General features: G+C 32.9%; 2 protein-coding genes across 6 annotated transcripts; both read left to right on the top strand.

The window, feature by feature from the left end:
• Positions 1 to 356: 356 nt before the first annotated feature.
• On the top strand, positions 357 to 15,097 carry LOC132062513 (inactive protein RESTRICTED TEV MOVEMENT 1-like). Of its 4 annotated transcripts, XM_059455256.1 has the most exons (3): positions 11,480 to 11,627; positions 14,306 to 14,516; positions 14,610 to 15,097. In XM_059455256.1, the coding sequence occupies exons 2-3, from the start codon at positions 14,348 to 14,350 to the stop codon at positions 14,882 to 14,884; spliced, it is 444 nt and encodes a 147-aa protein (XP_059311239.1). In that variant the 5' UTR covers positions 11,480 to 11,627; positions 14,306 to 14,347; the 3' UTR covers positions 14,885 to 15,097. The 4 variants fall into 4 exon arrangements, with proteins under 4 accessions (XP_059311130.1, XP_059311239.1, XP_059311081.1 ...); XM_059455147.1 differs by lacking the exon at positions 11,480 to 11,627 and adding an exon at positions 357 to 1,151 and having other exon boundaries at positions 14,306 to 15,097; XM_059455098.1 differs by having other exon boundaries at positions 11,481 to 11,627; positions 14,306 to 15,097.
• A 943-nt stretch (positions 15,098 to 16,040) lies between these two features.
• Positions 16,041 to 23,354, top strand: LOC132062395 (endonuclease III homolog 1, chloroplastic-like). Of its 2 annotated transcripts, none has more exons than XM_059454991.1 (10): positions 16,041 to 16,219; positions 17,100 to 17,197; positions 19,223 to 19,286; positions 19,541 to 19,659; positions 20,501 to 20,567; positions 21,783 to 21,874; positions 21,983 to 22,120; positions 22,194 to 22,298; positions 22,649 to 22,732; positions 23,000 to 23,354. In XM_059454991.1, the coding sequence occupies exons 1-10, from the start codon at positions 16,102 to 16,104 to the stop codon at positions 23,114 to 23,116; spliced, it is 1,002 nt and encodes a 333-aa protein (XP_059310974.1). In that variant the 5' UTR covers positions 16,041 to 16,101; the 3' UTR covers positions 23,117 to 23,354. The 2 variants fall into 2 exon arrangements, with proteins under 2 accessions (XP_059310974.1, XP_059311007.1); XM_059455024.1 differs by lacking the exon at positions 16,041 to 16,219 and adding an exon at positions 17,340 to 17,420 and having other exon boundaries at positions 17,108 to 17,197.
• Positions 23,355 to 23,654: the final 300 nt, after the last annotated feature.

Raw genomic sequence — 23,654 nt, 5'->3', positions numbered from 1 at the left:
TCTAAGTTATAATTTCTCTTCATTGAATGTCCATTCTATTTATGTGTCATCTCCATTAATTACAAAATTCTATTAAAGATAAAATGAGAAAAAATAATTACTTGTGTCTTGTACTTCTAAAACGACAGTATAATTTAAGATAACTATTTTTAGTAATCATGCCAAATAATTTGAGACGGAGGGAGTATATATTTTAAAACCCTCGGTCTAAATTAATTAATCTAGTTGATAACCCACCTATTTAATGTGTAATTTCAAATCGTATACCGTATTGTACTGTTGGATTTTTGTATTCCTAAAATGGCTAAATTTGTGTGAACTATAAGAGGATGAAAGGGGAAGTGTTCTAATATCGCAGATTTTTTTTCCTTCATTTTGTTGAATTTCATGGGCATATATGCAACCAGACTAGACAAGCTCAAGACTATAATCTTTTGTTTTTCTTTATTAATTCTTTTTGACTTGTTTTCTTTTATTGATACTTTTTTTGTCACATTCTTTTATTGATTCTTCCCGAGAAAATGACAAAAGTGATTCCTTATGTTTGAAGGTAGGTGCAAAATAGTTCCTAAGTATGCATTGAACAAAGATTTTTTAAAATTTTATCAAAAGTTAATACTTTTTAGTCTGCAAAATATTTAAGTTCGTTAAATTTGATAGGAACAGTAGAAAAATGAATATCAAGAAAGTCATATTAAATTCTAAAATATTCAACATAAAAACACTAGATACAAAAAAGATATAAAAAAACAATTTACAGAAATTACGCCTTAAAAAGTTGCAACAACCTCGGGAAATAAATATAAAGTAGCAGAAACTATAAAAATTGTACCTGTAAATGTGAGTTCCCATTAACTTTTTTTTCCCCATAATTCTCGTCAAATCGAACAAACTGAGTTTGGAAAATATTTGACGACGACTAAAAGTGTTAACTTTCAGCAAACATAAAATATCAAAATTATTCAATTTAACTTAAGGAACTATTTTGAACCTCCTCTCAATATAAGGAACTCTTTTGGTCATTTTCTCCATTAAATAACAAAGTTTCTTTCTTCCCCAAAAATCTTCTCTCTCCCCATAACACAGAAAGGCTCCCCTGTTACTTCCACCACTGATAGCCAACAGTTCACTTTTAGTCCTTCACCGTAACTGTAAGTTTCTCTCTATTATATTTTCTTGTTATTCAATTCATATTTGATTCTTTTTCTCTTTTTTCTATTAATGCTTTATTTGTGTTACTGTGAAGATTGTTTTCTTGAATCACTGATATGATTATAGTTGGGGTTCTTAGCATTTTGCACGCCTAACATATTATTCTTTTATAGTTTGCACTCGGTTCTATTCTTTTTTACAATACACACCCAAACCTCTTCATTTTCTTGCAAACCACAAAAATCTCTTTTTATACTAATTATTTAAGAGGGTAAAATAGGGAAAACATTATTAAATTCTTCCCAAAACTAATTTTATGTGGAGTAACTTATATTTTTGAGGAATAGTGAGCAAATGTTGTGATTTTTCCTAACGTTCAAGGCTGATATTTCCTTCAGATCAGCTTATTACTTTTGGAAATAGTTAAATATGTCTTTCCTACTTTACTCTTCTAAATATAATAAAATGAGTATATGCTTTGTGGTTATTGTTGATGGTGGTTTAACTCTTCAAGCTTAATTCAAATTTTTACCGAAAATTTGTATGGCATCCTATATTAATTGTGTGTTCCTGACTTGAAGACTTTGCTAGTTTTAATGAATAACCAGTCTATATATTCAAGGTGGTACATGAAAATGTTTGCATAAACATACAGAGAAGAACTTGCAAACTGAAGTTGTTCAGGGTATAAGGAGTGACTATTTGTACGATGAGACTGTCTAAAAAAGAGTAGATAAATTGTAAGCACAGACCCACACATCTAATGCCAACTTCTATCAAACAAATCATATTTTTCCAACATAAAACCCATATGTCTAAGCATAGGAAAATTACTGATCTCCAATAAAGCAACTACAGTGAAACAATTACATAAATTCACCACCAAGGATAAATGGACATAACCAGGAAAAAAAAAAACAAAGGGGGATTGTACACTTGTTTTGAGAAACTTCTTTGGTTTTTGCTGCGACATCATCAAAATGACTCACCTGCTCTACATAGTTGAAATATCTTGTTTTGAGAACCTCCAACAATAAAATTAAGTAATTTAAATTACTTTTGCACAAGGGGTAAAAGAGGGAGCCAATTTTTTTTCTTCTTTTTATGAGAAATTTTTTAAAAGAACTGAAATAAAGATATCGACATACCAAAGTTTCAAAAAGCATTCGTGACTCCTTATCTAACTTTTCCGGCTGATAAGATGTAGGCCTAAAATAATACTCCCTCCGGATCAAAAAAAGAATCCACTTAACCTTTTTTTCTTGGATCAAAAAAAGAGTCAACTTAGCAAATTAAGAAAGAATTAACCTTATTTTTCCATATTTGCCCCTATTAAGTATTATATGATCAACTTAAAGCTAAAAATAAGGAGATTATTGCTATGAATAAAAATCTAAAAATAAGGAGATTCCCTATATTAGTGATAACATAATTAAATGCATATAAAAACAATAAGTGCTCACCTAAACAAGCTCCAGCACAATCTACTAGCAAGCTAATTCATGAATTTTAACCCAAAAAAAAAAAAAAAAAAAAATCATCAACAAGTATATTAGTGTAGTATTTGTTATATATATATTATTCTATCTATATATCGTATATTGTTACTATATATGTTATTATAGAATGTAGAGTACAATTGGTTGGGACGTAGAGTAATATATTCATATATTAAGTCTATTGTAATATTATATACTATAATATACAAATTTAAATATACTAATTTCTACTATTATATCCACATATATTTTGTTATCATCTTTTCAGTTAATTTACCAATTTGAATATACCATCTACTTTTTTAGGTATATTTCAATGTACTTTTGTTATGCAATATATCATATCTTTTCGTGTACTTTTCTTAATATTAATATTAATATATTCAAATAATTTTTTTTAGTCACAAAAAAATAATTGCATCAGTCATCAAGTGAAAAAAAAAAAAAAAAAGAATAAAGAGGAGGAAACGAAAAAAAAAACTTTTAAAGTGGAGGAAAGGAAAAAAAAAAAAATTAAAACGGTAGATGGAACATGGGATTTGAAATTGATTATGTTTTGTTTATTTGGAAAATTACATTATCACTCATGCCCTTTTCATGGTTTTTTTTTTGGTTGGGGGTGGGGTAGGGTAGGATGATTTTGAAAGAAAGAGAAACAAAAAAATGGATATGCATTAATGGTAGTAACTCCTAAAATTAAGTATTATTGATATTTTAGGAATGTAAAAAGTTGTATATTTGTAATTAAAAAGTTAAAATTTTGAATAAATTGTATTTATGTAATTTTTTTAAAGTAGTTGTAATTTTTTTAATAAATTTTTTTTAATTACCATTTGAAAAAGTTGTATTTGTGTGACATTTCCATATATAACTCATCTTCCAACTACAATTCAGGAATCAGGAGAGCATATAATATGGACTTACTCAAAGTTGGCTCAGTGGTAGGACCTGCTTGGGATTTAGAGGGACGAGAAGAAGTTGCTGGGATTTATGTTTACTACAACAGAGACTTTGTTGTGGCACTTCAGTTCCTGTTTTATGAGAATGGCAACTTAGTTAAGTCGGACAAATATGGCGCGAGTAAAACTGAAACTGCAAGCATCGCTGCACTTGTCTTTGATTATCCGTCAGAGTTTCTTACTTCTATAAGTGGTTCACATGGAGGTCCAGTTTTGAGCAGTATAAAAATTGGCACCAACAAGGGTTCCTATGGGCCATTTGGGAGAATTGCTACTTCATTTGGTTACCAAGACTTTAACTTTCACATAGGAAGAAGAAATTTATTTGGGGGTTTTCATGGAACATCGAATGTCAGTTGCATTGAGAGTATTGGGGTCTATGTGAAGATGTCTATCCCATCCAGCTCCATCACCAATTTCAAAGATCTTCAAATTAAGGATGAAGATTAACTCAAAATACTAGTTCGTGTACTAGATATGCCCGTTTGGTTTTACTTTTGAATGATAGATCTACTCATTGATGTTTGGTTATTAATTATGTAAGGATATTTATCTTTCAAGTTTTTATTAAAACAAAATCAAGTCACCTGTAATGTTGATTGCAAATGTCAACTTCATGTTTCGAACAATATGCGCTGGACCATATTAATTTACTAATGAACTTTTACATTATACTCTGCGATCAACAGTTTTCTCTTTTCTTTTCTCTCTCTCTCTTTTTTTTTTTTTTTTTGGAACAGAACAGTTTGGTGTTTGGTATCTCATAAGCTCTATTATTTTGAGTTTTATTAAGAAGAATAAATTAATTTAAATATATATCAGCTCTCGCTGTTTTTTTTTTTTTTTTTTTTTTGCCAGCGTACACTTTAGTCGTCAAGATCTTTTTTGGTGAATGAAAAGCTTTACCATTAATCACCAGAACAAAACAAAGAAAGAACAAATGCAAAGCTGTACAAACTAACAGAGTTTGGCTTACTTGTGTTCATTGCCTTAGAAATATTGACCGGTGCGAAATTAAAGTAAATAAAAGAGCTTCTATTGCGTCAAAACACAATACAGAAAAATATCGATCGATCACATAAGAATACATCCCTTGATGATAGCTACAACTTAAGCTAGGTATTATCATTGTGAATAATATACATCTTTGTTGTTTCTCAAAATTACCAAGTTCCATGCTTTCGTTAGTAAAAGCCACAAAAATAACAGAATGAAGTAATTCACATGAGTTGCATGTGAGATACCAAGCCTCACCCAAAGCATTCCTTCTTCAATCACCCCTCAACCTGGCCTTCTTACCATTTCAAAGCCTTCTCAGCTAACTGGGTCCAACTCTTTTAACAGCTTGTGCATGTTCAGAATTAATCCACCACGTCAAAAAGAAATGATCTCCTATGATAAAGTATATATGAGTTATAAAGTTAATCAAACCAAGTAAGATATATATGATGAAAGTAATATGTTGGACAAACTCAATCCCATTGTTTGATTTGGCGTCATACTCATGCGCACATAAAGTGTAAGTGGGCGGGTGCATATATATATATATATATATTGCAACTTATTCGTCTTAAAATGTTCTGGTAATCTCTCGAATTCTGACTTTCAATCGAATGAAATTAACTCTCACCATGTCGTTTATTTTTGTTTGCTCGACAAGATGTCACTTAGCCCTCTTCAATTCTTTTGCCCACACATTTGGTTCAACACTTGGAATATTTTAGCCAATAGGAAATCACATATATACGAGGCACATTACAGGAATTTTAACAGTTTGATCCTTTAAGTTTGTCAAAAGTTAATGGGTTGTCTTTGCCAAATATTTAACCATTTTGTGTTCTGTTAGATTTAATAGAAAGTTTAGAAACAATGAAAAAAAGATTTTAATCATAAATATCAAGAAAGTTCAATCAAATACTAAGATATACAACATAAAAGAAGTACACTAGATACCAAAATGATATAAAAAAAGGAAAAGAGTCAAAAATGCCCTTAATGTATTAGAAATGGTTTAAAATTGTCCTCTTTCTACCTATTGGATAAATTTGTCCTTCCTTCCACCTATTTGGATAAAAAATGCCCTTAAAGTCTAAATTTAAGCCTAAAATTGTCCCTCCTTTTAACAAAAGTTGATGTGCAATATATGATTTTTTAAATTAAATATGTGGCATTATTTTTATTGGTCCACATACAGTTATACCCAAATTCATTCACAATCCAACTCATTAACCAAAAATTATTTCTAAATATGTGGCTCTTAAGCTCGTTTTATTCTTATGAAAATTTATGGGGCTTTACTCCGGCGATTATATAAACATATTTATGTATTTTCCCTACCACAGTATAAAAGTTTTCAATCCGTAGATTACAATGATATCATAGACCATAATAGCTGAAACAAGAAAGCAGGTCAATTCTTCATTTGTTTCTTCCGATGTTTGAGTAAGTAGGTCATATGTTGAATGAAAGAGGAAGAAGTGTTGGGTCTTTTAAAAATGAAGTTTGGGTTGATGGGTTGAATTGTGAATGAATTTGGGTCTAATTACATGTGGACCAATAAAAATATTGCTACGTATTTAATTAAAAAATTCATATATTCCACATAGCTTTTGTTAAAAGGAAGGGCAATTTTAGGCTTAGATTTTAACGTTGAGTGCATTTTTTATCCAAATAGGTGGAATGAAGGCAATTTTAGGCTTAAATTTAATGTTCAGGTGCATTTTTTTATCCAAATAGGTGGAAGGAAGGGCAATTTTAGGATTAAATTTAACGTTGAGGGTATTTTTTTAGCCTAATAGGTGAAAGGAAGGGAATTCTGATCTAATAGGTGGAAGAAGGATATTTTTTAACCATTTCTAATGCGTTAAGGACATTTTTGGTCCTTTTTCGTAAAAGAAATAGCAAAAATTGCATCTCAAAAAGCTGGATCACAATTGATAAATAAATATAAAATAGCAGAAACTACAAAAATTGTACTTCTAAATATAGATTTCCACTATTATTATTTTTTATATAGTCCCGTCAAATCTAACAAGCAAAGTTCGATAAATATTTAAGAAGGAATAAAAGTGTTAACTCTTGACAAACATAAAGGCCCAAAATTATTCAATGCATACATATATTTAAGGGAGTATTTTGAACCTTTCCTCAAAATAGTCTCTCCCCCCATAAAAGAGAAAGCCTCGCCGCGCACGCGCTCCACTTTCAAGCTTACTTCCACCACAGTTCACCTTTAGTCCTTCACTGTATTTGTAAGTCTATCTCTTACAGTTAATGCTTTATTTTTAGAGATAATTACACTCAGTATCAATTAGGGTACCAATGCTACCAAATTTAGCCCATATTTGAGTTTCTTACCCTCAGTAGCCCATCTTCAGTTTAAACAAAAATTATTTGTCAAAAAATGACCCGGCCTTCTCTCTCTTCTCCCCTCTCTCTACCTCCGGTGCTACCACCCACCACTGCACATCGCCGTCGGCGGCGGCGCCGAAGAAGTCCTTCTCTCTCGCTCTCTCTCCTCCCTAAACCCTAAATCTATCTCGCGGCTGTAGCCACTACACATCGCAGCCGCCGCCATGGAAATCCTTCTCTCTCGCTCTCTCTCCTCCCAAAAACCCTAGATCTAGTTCGCGCGGTGGCAAAAAATGCTCGCGAAACCCTAGATCTAGTTCGCCTCTCTCTCTCCCCGCCTCCTATCGCTACCGAAACCCTAGATCTATTCCGCCGACGTTGTGTTTGGTCTAGGTTGTTTGGCTGGAGATGGAGCAAAGGGCGGCGACGTTGTGGTTGTTTTATATGGATGTATAATATTTTATATGGGCATACAATATTGTATATGGGTGCATAATATTGTATAATATTATGGGTGTATAATATTGTATAACATTGTGTAGGATTGTATATGGTGTATATGGATATATGTTATAATATTGTATATGGGTGTATATGGAGATATGTTATAATATTGTATATGGGTGTATATACGTGTATATGTATATAGGTGTGGGTTAAAGCTTTGCAATGTAAGTTTTGAGCTATTTTTTTGCAATGTAAGTGAGTAAATTGTATATTTATGAAATTTTTCCTTATTTTTATTAGGATGAAGATTGTTGTGTTGAATCACTCATATGATTACATTTGAGAACCTCCAACAATAAAGTAAGTAATTTAAATTACTTTTGCACTAGCGGTAAAAGAGGGACCCAAATTTTCTCTCCTTTTTATGAGAAAAAGAACAGAAATAAAGATATCGACATACCAAAGTTTCAAAAAGCATCCGTGACTCCTTAACTAACTTTTCCAGCTGATAAGATGTTGGCCTAAAATAATATTAACATGTGTTCTCAATACATTTCGTACATGGTCCGCGAGACGAGAAGAAAAGTGCAACATCATTTATTGGTCAAGTAGAAAATATAGGCAAACAAAAGCAGTGGAAAACCTTATAAAGTAATTAATCAGTTGTGGTGGAGCCACCCTTTTGTCAGTGACAGGACATATTTTATGTTAACTTTCATGATAGACTACGACATTATAGATAGTTGATTAATAGCGCACACACATAATTCCTGCATCATATGGTGAACAAACTTAGTTAACGCAATGCTATTTGAAACACTATGATAAACTATAAAAAGCACTCATGAATTAGCGATTTTTTTAATACGTATTCTTTGTAAGACGAAAAGAAAATTGCAACATCATTTATTGTCAAGTAGAAAATATGGCCAAAAGAGCAATGGAAAACTTTATAAAGTAACTAATCAGTTGTGGTGGAGCCACCCTTTTGTTAGTGACACGACATATTTTATGTTAACTTTCATGATACACTAATGTAGAATCGGTTTAGTTCGATTCGACTTTTTTTAAGCTAAAATCAAACTAAATCAAGTATGGTCGAATTTTTTTCAATATTAAATCAAGTCAAACCAAACTATTAATCGAATTTTTTCCTCAATTTGATTTGAGTAATCAATTTGGTGCGATTTATCAATTTGCTTTGTACGCCCCTAATTTTTTTGGCACCAACAAGCGTTCCTATGGGCCATTTGGGAGTACTACTGCTACTTCAGCTAATAGCCAAGACTTTTAACTTTCACATAGGAAGAAACAATTTATTTGGTTTTTTTTTTTTTATGTAATATCGAATCCCGATGCGATTGAGAGTATTGGGATCTATGTAAAGCTTTCCATCCCATTCAGCTCCATGACCAATTTCAAAGATCTTCAAATTAAGGATGAAGATTAACTCAAAATACTAGTTCGTCTACTAGATATGAATGTTTGGTTTTACGTTTGAATGATAGATCTACTCATTGATGTTTGGTTATTAATTATGTAAGGATATTTATCTTTCAAGTTTTTATTAAAACAAAGTTACGTCACATGTACTGTTGATTGCAAATGTCATCTTCATGTTTCGAACAATATAAGCTGGACCATATTAATTTACTAACGAACTTTTACAGTATATTCCGCGATCAACAGTTTCTTCTGTGTGCGTGCGTTTTTTTTTTTTTTTTTTTTTTTTGAACAGAACAGTTTGGTGTCTCATAAGCCATATTATTTTGTGTTTTATTAAGAAGATTAAAATAATTTAAATCTAATGTCAGCTCTCGCTGTTTTTTTAGCCAGCGTACACTTTAGTCGTCAAGGTTTTTTTTTTTTTTTTTTTTCCTTTTTGGGTGAATGATAAACTTTACGATTAATCACCAGAACAAACAAAGAACAAATGCAAAGCTGTACAGACCAAGAGAGTTTGGCATACTCGTCATTGCCTTAGAAATATTGTCCGGGGCTTAGTGTAAATAAAAGAGCTTCTATTGCGTCAATAAACAATACAGAAAAATATCGACCGATCACATAAGAATTGGTACAATAATACTCGAGTTATTAACCAAAAACATCCCTTGATGATAGCTACAACTTTAGCTACATCCTTGTAGTATCATTGTGAATAATATACATTCTTGTGTATTTCTCAAAATTAACAAGTTCCATTATTTCGTTAGTAAAAGCCACAAAAATAACAGAATGAAGTAATTCACATGAGTTGCATGTGAGATACCAAGCCCCACCCAAAGCATTCCTTCTTCAATAACCCATCAACCTGGCCTTCTTACCATTTCAAAGCCTTCTCAGCATTTTTGATACTTAAAGGGCATTTTTTACCCTTTTCCGTAAAAAAATACTCCATGAATTATGCCCAAAAAGCTGCATCACACTCTAAAAATAAATATATAATAACATAAACAACCAAAATTGTACCTCTAAATGTGGTTCACACTATTAGTATTATTTTGTATAGTCCCGTTAAATCTAAAAAACAAAGTTCATAAATATTTAACAAAGAATAAAAGTGTTAACTTTTGACAAACATAAAGGCCCAAAATTATATAATGCATATTTAAGGCAGTATTTTGAACCTTTCCTCAAAATACTCTCCTCCCATAAAAGAGAAAGCCTCCCCGCTCTCCACTTTCAGTGCTACTTCCACCGTCCCTGTCAGTTACGTGTGGCACAAAATAAAAATTTCCTAAGTATAGCTAGTGTGTCTCCTGTTGCTTATAGTGGCGGATCTAACGATTGATTTGCACTTGTGAAGAGTTCGATGTTTTGGGTCGATGTCTATTTTTATGTGCGAAAAATAAGTTTAGATAAATTTGTTTAACTATATATTTTGAAATTCAAACCCCTATGGTTTTTTACATTTTATTAAGAATCACGTAACTGTGTTTTTTTCTTATCAAAGTCACATAATAATGTTTTCTAATAGAAAATCATAAAACTTTTATCACCAACTAACCAAAAAGTTACAATTGCCTGAGAACTCCACCTTTTGATGAGTAAAAAATTTTTGCTCTGCATTTTAACTCTTTTTTTAAATTTAATCTTATAAATATAGAATCAATTACAAGAGGACCGACCCGATCCAATTTTTAATCCTTCCGATGAGTGATAATCCATCAATATTTTCTTACTAACTCAAAATGTATAAATGGCTTATCCTACACATCTTTTGAAAATCACCGTCCAAATTCTCTCCTTGTATTCATATTTCAATATTTTCATCCAAACTAATAGTGATTATTGTCTCCAAAGCTTTCTGATTCTGAGTATCTATCTTCTTATCCATATATATATATATATATATATATATATATATATATATATATATATATATATATATATATATATATTTCCTCAGAGTATCATGAAAATAGTCCAAGAAAACAACTTCTCCATCAAAACAACTAAAGGAGTCAATAAATTGGAAAGAATTTACGACAAAATTATTACTTCACAAATTAATAACCTTCTGATGCATTACTAACTACTTGTAGTAACTATACTCCACAAAGTTCGAAAGTATAACGCTTTCCAATATATATACACTATATTTTTCAAAAATTAAGTCCATCGGATCAGGTTAGTCTTCCATTAATCGGGTCTCTATTTTTAACACTCAAAATAAAACAAAAGGCTAAAATATAATGTAGAGTAAAATGACTTTTGTGTTGGTAGAAAAAAGTTTTATGATTTTTTTGTTTGAAAACATAGTTTGTGACTCTCATGAAAAAACATCATAATTATATTATTTTCTCCGTTCCAAAAAGATTGACACTTTTTTTTTCAAAAGTCAAACTAGTTGTTCTTTGATCGTAATTTTATTATGTTTTTTAAATTTTTTAAATTAGTAATTATAGTGATTTATAAAACTTTTTATATAGTTTTTAAATATATAAATTTTATTTCATAAATTTTAAAAATTTAATGTTCGTATGTTTTAAGAAGAACTTTAACTCTCAAAAAGCGAAACAGTTCACATATTCTCCTCTTCTTCTTTTCTTTGTGTTTCTTTATCAATTCTTTTAACCTTTTATCTTTGTTGATTCACTTTTTTGTTTTTTCCACATTCAATTATTGATTCTGGCTTGACCACTTTAAATAACAAAGTTCCTTTCTTTTCCCCAAACCCTCCGATCGCCAACATTTCACCTTCAGTCCTTTTTTAACTGTAAGTCTCTCTTATTTATTTTCTGCTGCTATTACTTTCGCTTTTTTTTTTTTTTTTTTTTTTCACATTTTGGTATTTGGGTTTCTCTTAAGATCAAAGTTTTCTGCAGGTATATTATAGTCTTATTATAGTACCCCTTTTAAATTCTCCATTATTTTCCTTTATTCAATTCAAATTTGATTTTTCTCCCCTTTTTTAGGGAAAATAACACTGTATGACAATTAGAATAAAATAATTACCCGGTTTAGCCCACTTTTTATTTTTTACGCGCCTTAGCCGTAATTTAGCCGACGAGCACTAGTGTCTTTACTTTCATAATTTAGGCTTTCACCTGTTTTTTTTGTTGTGTCGGCACTGTTGGACTTTTTTGTTCCTTTATTTGTTTTGAACTTATGTTTTTTGCTTTTGTTTATTATTAATAAATATCCCACTAAGTTTCTTAGCGGTTGCTAAAAAAAAAAAAAACGATAAAATGTGTATAAACACGTCTTATATATTATTATACACTTTTATGCTGTGTAGAAGTGTGTATAGACACCTCTTATACATTATGTGTAAATCCCTCTTGTGTATAAACACCTCTTGTATAAATTTGTATAATATTGTATACTAGTGTAAAAGTGCACTTGTATAAATTTGTATAATCTTGTATACCCAGTGTAAAAGTGTGGATAAACACCTCTTATACGTTATTATACACTTTTATACAAGGTTGATGCATTGTCTACTCCAAGTGCATAAAGTTGTATAATGTTGTATACCCTGACAAAGTGGCTATGCGGGTGTAATTAAGAAATATGGCTAAGCAAATGTGATTTTGTATGCTAGATTGTACATTATTAAAATTTTCCCCTTTTTTAAATCTTTTGTTATTGTGAAGATTGTTCTCTTGAATCTCTGATATGATTATATTTGTGCAAATATGTGCTAGATACGATCTTTCATAGTCAAAATAAGCTTTTTGTTTTTAATATTTGCTTGTGCTTGTTGTTGATGTTCTAAACTTAACTCTTCAAGCTTAATTGAATTTTTTTGTTGAAAATGTGTATGACATCCTAAATTAATTACGTGTTCATTATGTGAAGTCTTTAGGTATTTTTTAAAGGAATAATGATTCTATTCAATGTGGCATATGAATGTGTGTACATAAACATACAGAGAAGAACTCACGTGTGATCAGGAGTGAATATTTGTACCAAGAGACCAACTAAAAACGAGTAGATAAATTGTAAGCATTTCTTTTTACCAACTGCGCATTTTATTCATCTCGCAAAAGGATAATACATGAGATTTGAGGGTGCTGTACATGTACAAGCCTCCCTGATCTAGTTTGATAGATAGCTAAGCTATCATGATACAAGAAGATGAAGGAAATGCTACTGGTAGAATAACATAGTCTAACCAAAGTCTAAATGAAGAGATACCTATACTAGAGGTGGGGTACCTTCAAAAGTTTCTACCAAATCTACAACTATAATGCTGAAGCTTGGTCTGCATTGATCATGGAGGCTCAAACACCAATTCTGACTTTTTCATGTTGATAATGCGAGTCCCACAAATCACTAGACCTTTGATACAAGATGGTAGATCCAACAAATTATGATACAATTTGGTCTCAGGGCTCAGGCTGTGAGTGACTCACGTAAGCCAGACTGTCTGCAAGCTTGTTGCATTTTCTGTAGCAATGACTAAGAATGAAACCTGACTGCACCTCTCTTCCTGAGCTCCTCCACTTCAACACACAGTCTCCAAGAAGTAGAGTTGTCGCCATTAACACAATCTACTAGAAGCTTAGAATCACTTTCAGCTTCTATATTATGCAAACCATTATCTAAGCACCATTGAATGCCAAAAAGTAGGGTTGCTGATTCAGCCCACTTGCTAGTCCCTTTCCCTAAGACTAGGCTATAAGCAAAATGAAGCAACCTACGTTGTCCCTGACCGTACCACCACCACCACCACAAATATCCTGTTTGCAGCTACCATCTGAATTAAGCTTCAAACATTCATTGGTGGCTTTATCCAATTCATAAACTAGTCCTTTTGAAAAGAATAGCTATCCAGGATATGAGTAATGCTCCTCTAGCTAGTGCCCACCTTGATATTCTTGAATTCATTTCTTACCAAAAGGGAGATAGTAGAAGAGATGAGGGATATAGTTCTTTCAAGTTTGTTCTCACTACCATACTTGGTACCACATCTTGATCTCCATAATTCTCAAGAAGTGATAATAGTCACACATTTAGAAATGAAAGCAGTGATAGGGTTATGGCCTCTGTGCTTCCACCAACTAACCATTGTTTGCCTGTAGGAGGTATTGATGCAAAGAATGCCAAAGGGTCCACAGAGAGTCTTCCAAGTTTGTTGTGCCAGTTCACCCCTATAAAAGAGATGCTCCACAGTTTCATTTTCAGGAAGTCTTACACATTTAGATGGGATAGAAATGCCCATTCTAGAAACTCTGTTGTCAGTGGGGCTCAATGCTCTCCCTACCCTAACACATTTTAAATGGCACTTTTTTGAAGCCCAAGCTAATGCGGGATGCCTTGTGCACCGGGCTGTCCTTTTTTAAAGTTCTAAAAATTAGGAAAATAATTAAATGATTATTGTCCAATGCGAAATCTATTTTGAAAGGGTAAAATGATTAACATTTTGCTTTGAATTTGTGCTTTTAATAGATAAGCAGATCTTCCAACTAGTTTTTAGAAGCAAGAGAGAATATGAATATGACCAAGGTTGGGCCAGCGGGAGGATATGGTGGAACCATTTGGGATGACAAGGGACGAGACCAAGTAGCTGGTATAGTTGTTACCTACAACAAACTCAGAGTTTTTGCACTTCAGTTCCTGTTTTGTGAAAATGGCAACTTAGTCCGGTCAGACAAGCATGGTAGTCAACGCCGTGGAAACATTTTTTCAGTTGTCTTTGATTATTCATCAGAATTTCTTACTTCCATAAGCGGTTATTTCAAAACATTGACAGAGTATACAGATAATGCCGATTATACATATCTGGGAAGTATAAGATTTGGAACCAACAAAGGTTCCTACGGACCATTTGGGTGTGCCCGACCTTCGACTGATGATGAAATCGACTTCGACTTTCAGTTAGGAAATCATCGTCTTTTTGGTGGTTTTCATGGCACTGAGAATCATTGTGGCATTGAGAGTATCGGGGTCCATGTGAAGCCCATCCCGTCCAGCTCCATGATCAACTTTAAAAATCTTCGAGTGAAGGATGAGAAAGAAGATGATTAACTCACCTTCTACAAATTTCCAAACATGTGAATTGTCTTATCTAACTCTATGCTTATTTATGGTTTTACTTTTGCACAATAGATCTACTGCATGGTGCTGTGTTATTGTATAAGGTTTATCTCGAGTTTTATGTTGTAAAAACAAGTTACTGTAAGATGGTTTAACCCCGTCCGCTATGATATTGAAGTAAATCTGTCCCATTTTTCATTGTCATCTTCATTATTTGGTAAAAATTATCTTCAAGATCTTTTAATTTAACCAGATGGGGATTAATGGTGATTAACGGTGTCTTTTTATGTCAAGTACTATTAAGAGAAACTTTTGAAGATCGAGGAGTCTATTTAGATTTTCTTTCTTAAAGCATTTGTTAAATAAAAGAGTACATATAAGTAAAGTTTAAATTCGTCAACTTTTGTTTTTTTTATATTTATTATGATAAATAAGTTAATAGAATGGTTACAAAAAAAATCAGAACAAGGAAGGTAAGCATAATATCATAAACTATGAGGCAGATTGGTATTAGGAATCCAAACTTAGGGGGATTTCTCTAAAATTATCCTTTTTAAATTGATAAAACTATCATGAAAGAGCAAGGTTTGAAGCTTCAGGTATTGAAGAGAGAAGAAGATGAAAAGAAAAGAAAATGGGTCGGGTTAAATAGGTGGATTTTTAAAAAAATCGGGTATTTAAATTGGGGTTGGATCATTTTATTCTAAGCTTGACATGTATCCCTCCGTCATAATGAAGGCCAAATTTGTGGCAAAGTATAATGGAGGGGATTATTTGGACCGAAAGTATAATGGTAGTGTATATTTTGATCAAAAGTATAACTACAGGTATTTGACCCTTTTCTGATAGTACAGGGGTTATTTGACCCTTTTCCGTATCGTAAACTATGAGGCAGGTTAGTGTTACAAATCCAAATTTGAGGGACTCACGTAAACTTATCCCTTAAATTTATAAAACTATCATTTCTTAAATCTAGTATAATGTAATTCACTAGTAAAGAACTAAAACTGCTCGAGTTGTATATACTATACATATAGAATTATTTTAAATGATATACACAAAATATAACGGCATAGTTTTATAATTTTTCTACGACTTAAATGATGCCAACAAGGTAGAGCCTAACTGTCCCAACAGAATTAAGAAATGCAATTTCTAACTTTTCAATATAAGAGACGTGGCTTAAACTCAGGCCAGTCCCTCCAAAAATGTCACTCTCTTTTCTTAGACACACTGCATATCTCTCTTCATTTCCATTGCCAATTCGATTCATTTCCTTTACAGCAATGCCAAAAGCACGACAAAATCCTGTACTTCAAAACCCAGGTGCCCAAAAATGAAAAATAGCTTTTAAAATTCTTGCAAGAATGTGTTGTTTTGTCTGTGTAATGCTCCTTTATTTTTTGTTATTTATATCTTGAACTTTTAACATCTAATTTCAAGTTTTAACCTTAAAATTCACCTTAAACAATCTTTTTCCCTGAATGTCGATGTTTTTTTCAAGCTAAATATTAAGTAGGCGTTTAGTCATAGAAACCAAATATTTTTCACTTTATTTAGAATTTTTGAAGTTGTTTGGTTATAGTTTTGGCAAAAATATATTTGGTTCTTTAAATGTACCGAAAGTGAAAAATTGAAAACAGGTATGTATTTTGAATTTTCATGGCCAAACGCTGATTTTCAAATAAAGTGAAAAAGAATTCCAGATAAAAGTGAATAATTCTCATGGCAAACGGGTCCTTGAAAATATTTTTCACTTTATTTGAAATTTTTGAAGTTGGAGTTGAAGACGAACAGAGTTGTGTTTGGTTATACTTTTTGCAAAGGAGAGAATAGAGCATTTTATTTGGAACGATGAAGATAGAGTTGGAAAACAAGCTATAAGTTGTTTTCAAATTTGGAATCCAACTTCAAGTTGAATTTGTAATTTTCTTGGTCAAATACTAATTTTAAAATAAAGTGAAAAATTATCCCAAAAAAAAAGGGTCCTTAAAATTCAGCTTAAAGGTGTAATCTTTTTCCTGAATGTGGACATTTTCTTGCTAATTGTCAAAGTATAACTAGTTTCTGGTATTGAACCTTGAAGAATTTCAGCTTGAATGTGTTTCTTTTTGCCTTGTAAAGAAGAGTTTTGTTTTTTTCTTTTGTGGTATGTCTTATTGGAATGAAGGGTTTATGTAGTCATCAAAAAAATCGTTAATTTTAGGTTCTGAAGTTGTTGGCGTTGTTCCTAAGAAGAGAGTGAGAAAAAGGAGAGTGGAAATTATAGCCAAAGAGGTTAAGACAGAATCTCCGGATGAAAAAGTATGGTACTTTCTTCTCCTAAAAAATGGAGATTCCATTTGTTTTTGATTATGATCATTCTTTTATCTTGCAAAGGTTTGATTTCGTAATGCTGCTTGGTCTTATCATGTTTCTGATGAAATTTGTGTGAAAGAAAATTTAGCTTGATTGGGAGCCACCCTGAAGTAGATCAACGATATTTGTTAGAATGTTGTTACATAGACAAGCTAATATGCATACAGAGGTTGGATCCAAAACCTGAACATTACTGATTCGACTTCTCAAATTTACCACAATTCATTCGACTTTCTTGGTCCGAAATCTATTATTTGTACGAATATTTTTGCACGTATACGTGGTTTGAGCCAAAATATTGGATTTGGATGAACTCATAACTTATCTATTAAATCCGCCTCTGCATCTACCAACTCCTGTGAGTGCATTATGTTGTCTTGGGATCAAGTGAGTTAACCATACAGTGGCCCTCTCCTTGGGAATTCTTGAAATGAGTACAATTTAGTTGATTTTTCACCTGAGGGGCTTACTGGCTTGATTGAGCATTAGTTTGTTGGATTATAGAAAGACTAGATTTTCATTCCCTCAAAAGGGTTGTGAATTTGAGGGGAAACCTTTTGAGTGTGTAATGTAACTGTAGAATATTCTGGGAATGTCGGTAAGGAAAAGTTACACATTTGGCCACTTGGGCAAAAATATTTATAGCCGCTAGCCGATATACACATATTATACATGGTTACACACTTGTATACATACTATTATACATCTGCTACCTATTCTTTTTGGTGGGCGGTTATTTAAGATTAATTACTCTAATGATAATCTCCGGTGATAGAATTCACTGTATACTATAGAACTAAAGAAGTTATGATATCTCCAAGTAACTTTCCTGGAGGACTGACAATTCTCTCCTTTGTCATCTTGAAATCTTGTTTCTGCTATACGGTCCTACTATCAGTATATTAGAAGCTTATGGTAGTGGTTTAGACAGTAGTCAATACTGATGGATTTTTCAGAAATCTTCAGGTTTTTCAAGATCGACTAAGAAAATGATCTTGCATAAGATGATATGGAAGGCCAAATAATAAGGATATGGATTTTCCGAATCTAAACTATGTAAAACGATATGTGAAATGTTATTTTGTCTTTGCAAAAAAAGGGAAGAGTTTAGATGGAAGTAGCTATAGAAGTTTGCATATTGCTTCCTATGTCAGTTTAGAATGTTATATTCCTTTTGACTATTCAGCGGAACTAGCAGCACCTTGTGACCTCAATCCATCTGGACTTCCCGCTGAATAGATTAAAACATTAAAGCAGCATGCTATAAAGATAAAAATAGGTCGATTCGAAAAGTTGTTAGAGACAGAAAACGAGCATTACTGATAACTAGTAAAGGGTTTATTATGTGGTCTCTTCATCTTTCCTTGACATACCGGTATCTCATCATTCTAGCTTTACATTCATATTAAATGTGGCTGTTGAAAGGGTTTATTAGGGGTTTTTTTTTTTTTTTTTTTCTCCTTTCTCAAAAACAAAAAAAAAAAAAAAGGGTTTTGAAGTAGGTACGGGAACTTTATATGGATCCTACATGATACATTAAAAACGAAAAAAATGTGAACCTATCTGTATCTTATGCATGTCCGTTCTAATACTCTATCAAATCCATGTAACATGGGGTGCTCTTAAGAGCTCCTGGATTATGAATTTTTGCTCCATTTCTTCGCACCATTTAATTGTACACTCGATCCAATTTGATTGTCCAACTTTGCTTCCGAAAGATTGGAATGACCTATGAGAGTGATCAAGCACATTATTAAAATTGAAGTAATTATTACAAGGTTTGACTTTAAGATTATTTTGTTGTATTCTCAAAAAGAGAAACCGGGAAAGACCATTTCGCAAAAGAGAATTTTTTTCTGTGGTCTATGTACTTCACAGTCTATTTCAAATATCGGTTACTATAGATCCTATCCTTGGTTCTTGAGGTTGCAAGAGTAAAAACAAATCATGTGTTTTTTCAACTTATTGCAGTTTCTCAGGCATCCAGACATTGAAGATTTTGCAAATAAAAGTGACAATATTTATTCTCGGTCAAGTGAGTACCAAGACTATTTCTGTTTCCTTATCTTTTATATTTCTGCTGTTCTAGTTTTCATATTGATATTGAACGTTGCACATTTATTTGTTAGCTATATCTCCATGTAGATTCTGCTGTTGAAAGAAAAAGGACTTAGCTCTCTTATTTGTTTGCAACTGCCTTTTTTTTTTTTTTGTTAATCATTGAGGATAGTTCTCATGTTTAACAAACTTTATGGATAGTAAGACTAAAATATGGCAAATTTGATGCAGTTCAACCTCCTGCCAACTGGGAAAGGGTCATTGAAGGGATACGCAAAATGAGATCATCAGAACATGCGCCTGTGGACTCCATTGACACGGATGAAGGGATGACTTCTCTTCAACCTAAGGTGCATACATCTTTGCAGACTTGACGTTTGGTTAGTGGTTGTCTTCTTTGACTGTGTTGTGTTTTCTCTAAAAGGTGTTAACTACATTTAGGGGTCGTTTGGTTGCTGGTTAGGGGTTGATTTATACATGTATTGAAAACCTGCATAACTTGTACCATGTTTGGTAGCATTCTTTTGCTATGTATAAAATTCAACACGCCAAATACGGTGTTTGGTTGGAGATTTAGAATCCCGCATAACTAATACATGTATAAGTTATAAGGAAATCTATGTATTATTTTATGCATGATAGAAGATGGAGTAACTAATACATGCATAATTAAACCCTGCATAACTCTAACCAGCAACCAACCGACCCCTAGTTATCAAGCAAGGAGGTGATTTTCTAGCATCTAAAGACACTGGAGTCCTCTTTGGCAACAAATTCAGCTTATTGCTCTTAGGCTTATGGTCTTGTGGGAAGGACATTTTTAACATCTAAATAAGGGAAAGATGAGATGTAACATCCAATGAGAGGAATTGAAAATTAAATGATGCAAGTTATCTAAAATGTAATCTAGAACTGAGTGCTCATATACAAAAATAAGTTGAGAACGAAAGTGTCCTTTTTTATCTAAAATGTAATCTAGAACTGAGTGCTCATATATAAAAATAAGTTGAGAACGAAAGTGTCCTTTTACTTTTTTTACGAGTAAGCTCGTATAATAATTTAACACTTCTGATAGGATGTTATACATTTTTTATCTTTACAACTTAGTTATTTTGTAGTTGCTGCAAGGATGTGGATGCTGATGTTGATTACTATTTTCTTCTTCACTTTTTCTGTTCACAATCTCATCAGGAAAGAAGATTTGCTGAACTGGTTGGGTCATTGTTATCAAGCCAGACCAAGGGTCATGTTACACATGGCAAGTGTTGAGATTACTAGTGTTGGAAGTTTCAGCTATATGATGCTTGTTAATAATGTGATTATCTCTTTATAGGACTACATTCATGTTCTTTTTGTGATAGGTTGTGTCTTTGGAACTTGTTAGTAACCTATCCAGATATGTTTTCCTCTTCCTATGTTAGAGATTACTCTGATATCTCTGTCATCTTACTACCTAAATTCTATTTATTTTTGTCATCAAAATCATCTTGATCTTATACATCATCCGAGATCTTTTTACCGAGTATAGCAAACTCCTTGCTTTTGTTGCTAGCGACTTCTGTCTGATACACCCAGTTCCGCTACGCCCTCATCATCGTCCCGCTGTGATCCCACAAGTGGGGTCTGGGGAGGGTGGGTTGTACCCCAACCTTATCCCTACCTTTACAGGGTAGAGAGGTTGTTTCTGATAGACCCTCGCCTCAGGAAAAGCATTGTTCAAAGGAAGTTTGAGAAATATAAGGGTAAAAAGCTATGATAAAAATATCAAAGAGAAGATAGTATTGACAACAAAAATAGTAAAGATAGCCAAAGTAGAAGAAACAACAGTAATAATAAATTTGAAGAATAAGATAATGATAAAATAATAATACCAATAATATTGGTAAGAAGAAGAGGCGGCAGATAAGTTACTCTAAGCTAGAACCATGATTTCCAAAAGAGAGAAATTGCTCAACTACCTACTAAGCTTCTACCCTAATCCTTGACCTCCATCCTTTCCTAGTTAGGATGGGTGAGTGGAAGATGTGTCATGTCTTGTCTAATCACCTTTCCCAGCTCCTCCTCGGTCTACCTCTACCTCTCCGTAGACCTATCACTGCCAACCTCTTGCACCTCCTCACTGGGGCATCTATGCTTCGCCTCTTCACATGCACAAACTATCTCAGTCTCGCTTCCCTGTCTTGTCCACTACGGAGGCACTCCAATCTTGTCCACTCCGTTATGCCCGCATCCTCATAGAATAACTTGTCATAAAAAACAAGTTTATCAAAATGGGATGACTAGGAGGATACCAATATATGATTAGCAGAAAAAGATGATTTCAAGAAGCTCTCTCACATCCATCTTTTGAGGAGATGATTACTTGAAGTCAGACATTAATCTGTTCCATTGAAAGTGTTCCGCAATTTTTTGAGGCTGTGATATTCTTCTATGACTTCCTATTGGTATGTAATGATGTCCTCTGAATCTGCAGAAGCGACTCAACGGCTCCTCGAAAATGGTTTGCTGAGTGCTGGCGCAATGGATAAAGCTGATGAAGACACCATAAAGAGCTTGATATACCCGGTATGTGCTCAATGATGTCAGTTTAATGATATTACTTTATTCACTTTAGTCCCAAAAAGATTTGTCATTTGCCCTCACACCGAATGACTTAACAACTTTTATTGTCAGGTTGGATTTTACACAAGGAAGGCTAAGCACCTAAAACAAGTTGCAAAGATATGTATCTCTAAATATGATGGAGACATTCCTAGTTCAGTGGATGAGTTGCTTCTACTTCCAGGTGTTGGTCCGAAGATAGCTCACTTGGTAGGGAGTATGCTTCTGTCATTTTCCTTTCACTGCACATTTCTAAGTTATTCAAAATAGCATCTTCCTTTAGGTTATGATTATGGCATGGAACAAAGTTGAAGGGATTTGTGTAGACACCCACGTGCATCGTGTTAGCAATCGGCTTGGTTGGGTCTCACGGCCTGGAACAAAGCAGGTATGTTAATTCTATTTGAAGGGGTTGACTATCACTTTGTAAAGCTGAAAAATAGCCTTTTGTGACTATTTTGCCTTTTGGTGTACTGATGATGTCCCTATTTGTATAGAAGATTGGGTATCTTTTGTAGAAGATAATATTTTGGTGTACGGTTTCCTCTTCGTTAATATTATTCCCTTCATAACAAAAAAAGAAGGAGCATTTAACAGCTCCTTCTGATTTCAAATGTCACCGTTCCCACTTAGTCAGATGTGAGAAATGCATAACAACGATATGTTTAGATTGAAACCAATAATTTTCTTATAAAAAATACTCACAGCACTCCGTTCCTACTTGTTTTACTCTGTCAGGGAACAAGATTCCCCGAAGAGACTAGGGTCTCCTTGCAGCAATGGCTTCCTAAAGAAGAATGGGTTTCCATTAATTTGCTTTTGGTATGTTTTCCCATCATTCTTTCTCTGAAGCATAGTTGATCATCATATCCACTCTCCAGAATAGAAACTATTTTTACTCGTCTTCAATGTTTCTCCAAATATTCATTTATCAAAAAGGTACATTTGACTTACTTTTACCACAAATTTTCAAAACTAACTTTGACTCCAAAATTGGACTACTCAAAGTAAGTTTAGCTCAACTGAAGATGAATTTTCTCTCCCCTCTGGTTATTTCTTGCTTCAGTTTTGTGGCTATGGCCTTTACAGGTAGGCTTTGGACAGACCATATGTACTCCCCTGAGACCTCGCTGTGCAAAATGCACCGTAAGTGAACTCTGTCCATCGGCATTTAAGGAGATATCAAGCCCCAAGAAGAAACTTTGACAAGGTTGTTAGCTGCAAAGTGATCCAATTTTCAAGTTCTATTTTCTAATGATAAATGTCAAGTTGAGCTAAAAGGATAGTTGATCACACTATTTTGTATAGTATTATTTGAGCGAGTTAGTCATTCCTACTTAGTAATTTCTAAAGAACTAGAGGCAGAAGATCTTATGCTTGAGTATTTCTAAGTTTTATGAGAAAATAATTTAATGTCTATCATAGTCCTTGACATCTGATACAATTACTATTCAGGGTAACTTATGATTAATTTCATATTAGATATATATGGATTCTTGTTCAGGGGCGGCTTATTAAAAGCCATATTAGATATATATGGATTTTTGTTGACATTTCTTAAATTAACTTTTTTGAAAAACGATTATAATATTGAATAATCTGTTTCCTCTAATAGTTCTTTTCTAATTAAAAATATCACCGATTCATTTAATCTTTTTGAGAATTTTTCCTTTTTGAGATTGTAAAAATTTCAGTTTTTGCATCCTTCTTTTTTGAGTTTTGAGTGACTTGATTCGTATTTTCT

Source organism: Lycium ferocissimum, chromosome 1 (genome assembly GCF_029784015.1).
Source record: "Lycium ferocissimum isolate CSIRO_LF1 chromosome 1, AGI_CSIRO_Lferr_CH_V1, whole genome shotgun sequence".
NCBI lineage: Eukaryota > Viridiplantae > Streptophyta > Magnoliopsida > Solanales > Solanaceae > Lycium > Lycium ferocissimum.
This window is presented reverse-complemented; position numbering and strand designations above follow the sequence as displayed.